This window comes from Corella eumyota, chromosome 1 (assembly GCF_963082875.1).
Source record: "Corella eumyota chromosome 1, kaCorEumy4.1, whole genome shotgun sequence".
In the NCBI taxonomy this organism is placed as follows: domain Eukaryota; kingdom Metazoa; phylum Chordata; class Ascidiacea; order Phlebobranchia; family Corellidae; genus Corella; species Corella eumyota.
This window is the reverse complement of record NC_137490.1, coordinates 21,097,059-21,105,216: the sequence shown is the minus strand read 5'-3', so window position 1 is coordinate 21,105,216 and position 8,158 is coordinate 21,097,059. Positions and strand designations below refer to the sequence as shown.

Here is an 8,158-nt window from a genome sequence, read left to right as displayed (position 1 = left end):
TTGCCAATAACGACGAAAGGTCATGTTATATGATTGTGACCTCACCAACCTTAAGTCACGTGTGTATATTATGTCAACTTAATTAGTTAACGCTAATTATTTTAAAATTAATTTATGTTTTTTCTTGTATTTTAAAATAAAATTTTAACTTACCAAGCTTTTGCAATTAATTGAAAAGGGATTAAATTTTTATTAGAAAAACAAATTAAACAAAACTTTAAGTATAAATTCAAATATATGTTTTTTAAGCTAAATAAATAACTTCAGAAATGATTTTTAGGTTGCCAAATTTTTTAAAATTGAATTGTGATTTAATTTTAAATATAAAAGCAACTTTGAATTAGGAAAAAAAAATTATTGGAACTTAAATTTAAGTATATGTAAATGTAACTTGAAAAATTTTTAAACTTTTCAAAAAAATTTATGTTGATTAGAACTTGATTGTAATCTAAGATGACAAAGACTTTAACAAAATTGATTTTTGCAAACGTAACCGAAGTGTCAAGTTGTGTAATATAACCTTCTGTCTCAAATAACATATATTCTAAAGTACTTTAACGAGAAATATAAAAGTAAGTGATGTCAATTCTCTAAAGTAAAATCATAAAACTTTGTTTTTCTCCGAAGCAAATTAGGCAATAAATAGTCAAGTTCTTATATTACCTTATTTAAATGTAATTTCGTAAAACAATTGTATATCTTGGCGGTTTAAACTTCATAATTAAATGCTAAGTTTATATATTTATTGCAAGGTTAGATTTAATATTCTTTGCTTATATTTAAAGCTAGTAAAAGAATTGGTGGCTAACAAAAGTTGTTAAATTTTAATTGTACAATTAATACTATTTTATTTGTTTTAAAAAATATCATTAAATAGTTTAAATTTCCATTCGATATTTTTTGTTTAAATAACTTTTAAATATATATTATTAATTTTTTAGTTGCACACCAATTATTAATATTTTTAACAACTTTTTAATTTTTTTAACAATTTTTTAATTTTAATTGAAATATTTTTTGTTTGTTTTTTTAACGCAGTTTTGTATTTGCACGTGTAACCTGATTGCATTTAACTCCGGTCCACGTAAGAATTCCCTGAATCAACTTCAACATTTTTAAATCAATCCAATTTTCTAGGAACCAGTCGTGAGATTTTATTGTTCTCGTTGTTGAAAAGCGAAAGTTAGAGAGAGAGAGAAATCAGTTTCAGAAATCGCTGTCACCAGACACATATGTCACGTGGGTAATTACGTCATTATTTAGTTTACAAAATCAAGTCAGTTTTTTTTTAGTATTTGTCTTTTACAGTGGCAATAGTTGAGAAAAAAACAATTTAGTTTTACAATTTTAGTTATTTTTGTAAAGTATTTTTCTGATGCAGTAGCAAGAGTTTAAAAAATCTTTTCACAGACTTTTAAATTATAATTTTCTTATTTTAAATGCAGACGTTTGCAGGTTTTATTTAATTAATTTTAGGATATATTGTTTTGTAGCAGTTTCGGCCTTAAAATGAATTCGTTTCGGCAAATGAAATTAAAACTTTCGAAACCAGATCATGAGGAATCAGTTAAAGAACAGAATAAAGAAAAAAATATTTCCGATATTAACAGAACTAAAGAAGATCAAATATTTCAACCTTACGTCACGAATAAGAACAATGCTCTTGACTATGACGTCAACACCCCTCCGCCTTCACCGCCCAGCGAGTCCCCGGCAAAGAGAATGTGTCTCAACAAACCACGTGTTCGTCAAAACACGTTACAGCCTCAATGTTTATTCGAACAAGAAATTTGTAAATTTTTACCAAACTCCACAGCTGATTCAACAATTGAAAAATCGTCTAATGTCAAATTAGAGTACAACCAAAGACCATTTATATCTCCAATTACTACAGACGAAGAAACAGAACTGCCAAAGCCTCTGGATAAAACAACGGTTATTCCAAAAGATTATGTCACTGTTATTAACCCTACGTCAGAGGTGACGTCATTACCAGCTGAAGAAGAAAAAAAGTTGGAGATTTTTCGATGCAAGTTTTGCGAGAGAACGTTTTCGTATCTGTGCCATTTAAAAGTTCACGAAAGAGTAAGTTTAAAATATGTTTTTAATTTTAAATTATTTCAGAAAGTTGCAACACATTTATTTTAATAATAATTACATTTAGGTTCACACTGGTGAGAAGCCCTACTCTTGCAAGTTTTGTGCGACACCATTCAGTCAGCTCGGCTCTCTTACAGTTCATATGAGAATTCATACCGGAGAGAAACCGTACCAGTGCAAAGTTTGTGCTAAAAAGTTTCGACATATTAACAGTCTGCGACGACATCAAAGACAGGTAAAAATATTTGTTTATTATATAGTGAAACAAGTTAACTTAATGGAATCCTACACAGTATTTTGTATGTTATTACTGGGTTCGGTTTCCACGGCCCGCGTGCAGTAATGCCCTTAAGTAACGCGCAATAAACAATAAAAACTACTGTTGAGTCAATACTTAATCAGCAGCTAAATTATCGGGCAGTTATATTCTGTAATATCTCAAACTGCCAAACGCAATTTCAGACTGGGTCGGGTTAACTGATGTTACTCTATGTTGAGGTCGTAAAGTCGACCCACATCGAGGATAAATAAATAGAAAGACGAAACTTTATTTTTAAAAGGTTAACCCGACTATTTTATTTTTAAAGGTGCATGCTGGCCAAGCTTTCTCTCCTATCAAGGACATGTCCTACGTTGTATCACAATCTTCAAATGTAAACGTTGGTAAACAACCGACGAAAGACAGAGTTGTCTCACCAGTTTCACCATTTAAAGTGACTCCAATACCTTTTTATTCGAACCCAGCAATTCCATCTAAAAACATAGGGTTGACTAATAGGCTGGAAAAGTCTAGGCCATCTACTTCAGAGGCTAAGCAAAGCATTTTTACGTCTATTGATAAACTGATTAGTAATGACGATAACTGCAAGAAAACTTTGCCTAAAATTGCTCAAAATTTAAACTATTTTTCGCCTGCTTATCGAAACTTTTTTGCTCTTAGGCAACGATTTCTTAATTATAACGTTTTTCTTCCTAAAATCCCGCCTTTATTACCAAATAAATTGCCTAATGTTCCATTAATGAACAGCCCAGATGAGGGTTATTCTGGTACTAATAGCGACGATGACAAAGCGCAAAATAACAAGCCAAAACCTAAGCTAATTCCAAATCCAAAACTGACATATTTTCCACACAAACATGCTTTGATTTCTAATTGTAAAACTAGTAGAAAGTGGTCGGAAGATTCTGGAATTTATTAACTGTTTTTATGTTTGTTTTTATTTTTGTAGCATGCGTTGTGCCAAATTTTATGCAGTGTAAATATATTTTTTTAGTTCGTTTAATCGTGTTATTCTAATTTTATAAAATATTTAGTCAGCTACTAGATCAAATATAATCAGATTGAGCTATAACACTGACAAAAAGCGCCTTTTGAAATTTACTTTAACAAACATTAGGCAACATTATAAATTATATAAACGTGGCTATAAATGACAATATTTAATTACTTGTCTAAAAGGAATTTGAAAGCTTAATTTTTAAATAAATGACCTGTAGTTTAATTGCATTCGTGATGTGACTTAATTCTTTACTTACATAACTCGAAATATTTTTTTCTTTAAAGAAACCCTTTCCACAAATTTTACTGTATAAAGAAATAACGTTTAAATTGAAAGACCAGTAGTGTACTGTAAAAAAACATGCGCAAATTTTATATATAAACCTTTAATTAATATATTATTTACATGATTAGGTTTTGCTACATTGGATTGTTTTAATGCTTCGCGCCGCAAGGTAACTGAATGTCTATTGAACAGTTCACGTTTTTTCCGATTTCAATTATTTTTGCAAACACTTTTTAGACGGCGACGTGTTGAGGATAAACGCAATATGTTATTAAATAAACAATTTTAGTACCTTAAATTAACATTAAAAATATGATTTGTTTATAAAAGTGGGTTTTTGCAATATTTTTAGAATATTTTTACTAATTTAAAGATTATGTAATATTAATATTTACATTGTAATAATAAATAACATTTGGCCTAGTTAGTCAGCCGACCATATCACGGTGTTGCAAAATGTCTTCATGTCTCGTTGTTGACCTTACTTGATCTTGTTTTGTTTGCAAGTTGTTTTATTGCTCTACGCGTTGGTGCCGTAAACAGTTTAAGGTTGTTAAGCCTAGCTTGCATTAGGGCTTAATCTGTTGGGAGAAACGAATGCCAAATGGTGCAACAAATGCTTTATATATAAGGTACATTGCGTTAACAAACAAACGTAGCGGTGGCGCAAGCGCTGCGACTGATATTGGTTGAACGAACATTCAAACGTTTTCGTAATTTGAACCAACACGTTAACATAAGTTCTGTGGGGACGTTGTGATACTTAAGCTGTTGTTGTTTTGAGTAAATCTTTATTCAATAACCACGTGACTGTAAGTCAGTAAGTGTATTTGTTTATCGCTAGTGAGTCGTAAAGTAAATTTCCCATAGATGGTGAAAGTTTCGCGTAAATAGGAACCTCATTTTTCGGAATCATTTGTAATGGCAGGTCCAGTTTATCAATAATTTATACCTAAACCACCCTGTGCTTTGCAATAATTAGTGCATAGTCAAGTCTGATCAAATTAGAAAGGCTTAAACTTATATTTAGCCTCTAGGGGTTTGATCTAGTTGTTGACAATTATAAACTAGCAAGTCTGGTACTGTAATTAAGGGAAAGAGATTATAATTGCATACTAGTGCGATAATAGTTGCCTAATTTTGTATAAGCAAGCAAAATATTACGCGAAATTGTTCAATTATTAGGTAACGTTTATTTTAAATTATATTTGCTGGATTAAGTTTTGCAAAAAAGCTGAGGTTTGATTTTTCTTTTGTTTACCATCTCTTTGTGTTAAATAACAGAGTAAACAAACTTAAACAGATAAAACATGTCAGAAGGTTCCCGATAAATAGGAGAACCAAAAACATTAAAGTAATATTATCAATTAAAAAACTATATAGGCCTATCTATTTATAGAAAACTGTAATTAGCAATATTTGAACTAACATTTATGTGTTTTTTATTTAATTTTCAGGTAATTAACATTAACAATTAAGTAGTATTAGGTAAAGGGTGAACAACATGAATCAATCCAGCGTTCCACAAGGAATTCCAATTCGCCATGTCAGGGTAAATTTAAAGTTTTTTTCATTAACTTCTAATTAAGGTTTTTTTTCTATAAGCATAAAGTTTTGTGAAGGTATAATGACTTGCATTGAGTAATTACAATTATATCATTCCCTCAGGCTAAATTTTAATAAATTTCACCTTTACCAACTTTAATGCATGCTTTTATACCTTGTTAAATAATTTGGGCAAATATTCATTTATAATATTAAAAAAGAGTATATATACTTATACTATTCTATTTGAATAACAGGCCTACTGTTATGGATCTTAAACAAATATATTTAGCTTTTATGGCATTGTGATTTGTGAACAAACAGCTTTTTAACAACTGTTTTTGACAGTTCTATGTATTATAAAAAAGTGGTTTAGGCTTTTTTTTTTTTTTTTTTTTTTTTTTAACAATATTTATTTAATTTAATTAGCTTTCTCATCTTTCCGAGTTACCCAATGATTATGGAACAACACCCGGTGGAACTTACTTTTCCACAACACCTGGAGGTAATTCACCTAATAAAATCTTATTTTATCGTGTTACATTTCCTGAAATTTAATCAAGTCCCTTACAGTGTATGGTGAAACCTTTTAAGGATCGAATGTTTGGTTTTTGACTTGTCATTGTTTGTTTTATTGTTGTAAGACGGTGTGTCAAATTATTTTTAAGTTGATTTTGTAAAGTAAACACCAAAGTGGCAAGGAATCAACTTTATTGTTTGTTCTTTTAATACTTTATATATATATTGTATTGTAACTTTCTTTTATTATACAAATTATACTTATTTACTAGCTTTAAATAACTCATTTTGTTTATACAATTGGCATATTCATATCATGTTTTTTTTAGGAACTCGTATTATTTACGATCGATCGTTTTTACTGAAATGTCGAGCATCTCCAATGTCGAACACGCCACCAACAAATCTTCCTGACATCCCAGGAGTTACAAGTCCAGATAAAAGCTCGTTGAAGGCAATCACAAAGATCGTGGAGGAGCCAGAGCCGGTGAACGGAAAAGAAAATAAGAAAGGTCTGAGTAGATTTGATTTTTTTTGATGTATATATACAATAAATTTTTATTTTTTGAATAATCCCATTGTTGCCTTTCAAATAGCCCCATAGGCTTTATTGTATATATTTTGTTTAAAATTAGATACCATATTTTTATTGTATATCATTTTTTAAAAAATAGGTAGTAGATTTAATTTTTGTTTGTTAACAATAATCTGCATGCCAATTACATCATTGTATGGAAATTGGGCTTTTAATTGTAATTATAGTAGCATGACATTATATTGCATCATTTATAAATAACTTCCTGTCAAAATATTGACTCATTTTGCTTGTAGTAAACAATTCCCATGGTGATTTATCACTAATCCAAATGCTTACTAAATAACTAATCAATATTCGTGTTAGATCTTGTAATAACTATATTTTTAGCATTTGTAATAACTATATTTTTAGCATTGTAATTACTTGTTAATTAACATGCTGTAATTTGCATGGCCTTGCATGATCAGGTATTATTCCAAGTCCCATGGCTTATTATGGGATGGAACCACAAGGTCCTCTACAGCAGTATAGACAAAGAAACATGCAGCAACATCATGGATCTATAATGTACGATTCAAGTTACAATAGCACCCCGTCCCCTATTTCACCCATCATGTTTAAGTTTCCCCCTTACCATCACCCATCTCATCCCTATTTTGACCCTAATAACAACATTTCAAGCCAGAACAGCCATGGAGATGGGTATTGGCATCACCACCACTCGTTTACCCCTTCTCCAGTAAAATCTCAAAGTTTTACGGTCAAAATTCCTGGTGCAAACTACCCAGCCAGTCAACTCAGTGTTTGGAGACAAGCAAAAATCAACCAGGCCATCACTCAAGCAATGTCCCAAGCCAATAACTCCCAGAACCCATCACCCAATCTATTTCAATCAATGCCACCTTATGGAGTTGTGCTAAACCGAGGCCGGGGTCGAGGAATAAGTAACAAAATACCTGGAAACCTCTGCCCCCAAATGGAAAAATTATTTATGTCCCAACAAGGCAGACAGCACTACCCAATGCATGGCTATAACCAGATCAGCTCCGTAGATAAAAGAGATGGAAATTTGTCTCAGTAAGCTAGCACAAGACACAGGGTTATTTAGTCACAATGCCACTAAGCACATTTTTGCATGGGTTTCACTGTTGTTTTGTTGTGTGTTAATTATATTTACTGTTATGTTTTTTATTGCATGTATTTACTAAAAGATTTTGCAAGTTTTTTATTGCTTTTAACAATTTGCACGCTTTACTAACGGTGATAAAATTTAAAATTCTTTTAATGCATGTCAATTTGTGATCCCTAACCAAAAATAATTCACGAAGTAAAATACGTTAAAATTTATATGTTCCTCATACAGTTTGTGTTGTGTTCTGTGTGTAAATAGTTCAATTTTATTATTTGAGTTTTCGCCATTTATTTATTTATTTTTGGAAAGTTTTTAAGCTTTTTCTTCTCTGAATAGATTATCACAAGGCTGAAGAAGATGATCAATTTGATATGGAGATCTGAAAACATTTTGAAACTTTAAAAAAACATTTTTTTTCTTTTGGTTTTGGGTAGTACTTAATCCCCCTGTTTAAAATTGTGTTGCAAAAAACAAAAGATCGAGATTAAGTTACTGCTATGCAAATTTTCAACAGCATTTCTCGTTGGAATTGGAGTTAAATTATTGGCACACTCGTTTTCTTGTATTGTGACATCACAAATTGTTTAAATCTGTAAAACACTTTTGTTCGAAGCTTTTGTTTTCTGCCAGTAAATTTGTTTGTGTTCACGAATTAAAAGAAATCCTGTTCAGTTTAAAAATGTGTTTGTGTTTTTTAGAAAGTTATCTAGCTTGATCAATTTAAAAAATGAGATTAATTTTAAATAGATTTTAAACTTG

The 8,158-nt window shown here is 30.5% G+C and overlaps 2 protein-coding genes across 2 annotated transcripts; both read left to right on the top strand.

Annotated features, from left to right (window-relative positions):
* The first annotated feature begins 1,509 nt into the window (after positions 1-1,509).
* Positions 1,510-3,299, top strand: LOC145742153 (uncharacterized). Its single transcript, XM_082559925.1, has 3 exons — positions 1,510-2,085; positions 2,165-2,335; positions 2,688-3,299. Exons 1-3 carry the CDS (start codon positions 1,510-1,512, stop codon positions 3,297-3,299), a joined length of 1,359 nt encoding a protein of 452 aa, XP_082416051.1.
* Positions 3,300-4,586: 1,287 nt separating this feature from the next.
* On the top strand, positions 4,587-7,720 carry LOC145742142 (uncharacterized). The gene is made up of 4 exons (XM_082559913.1): positions 4,587-5,217; positions 5,640-5,715; positions 6,059-6,247; positions 6,735-7,720. The coding sequence occupies exons 1-4, from the start codon at positions 5,170-5,172 to the stop codon at positions 7,346-7,348; spliced, it is 927 nt and encodes a 308-aa protein (XP_082416039.1). The 5' UTR covers positions 4,587-5,169; the 3' UTR covers positions 7,349-7,720.
* Positions 7,721-8,158: the final 438 nt, after the last annotated feature.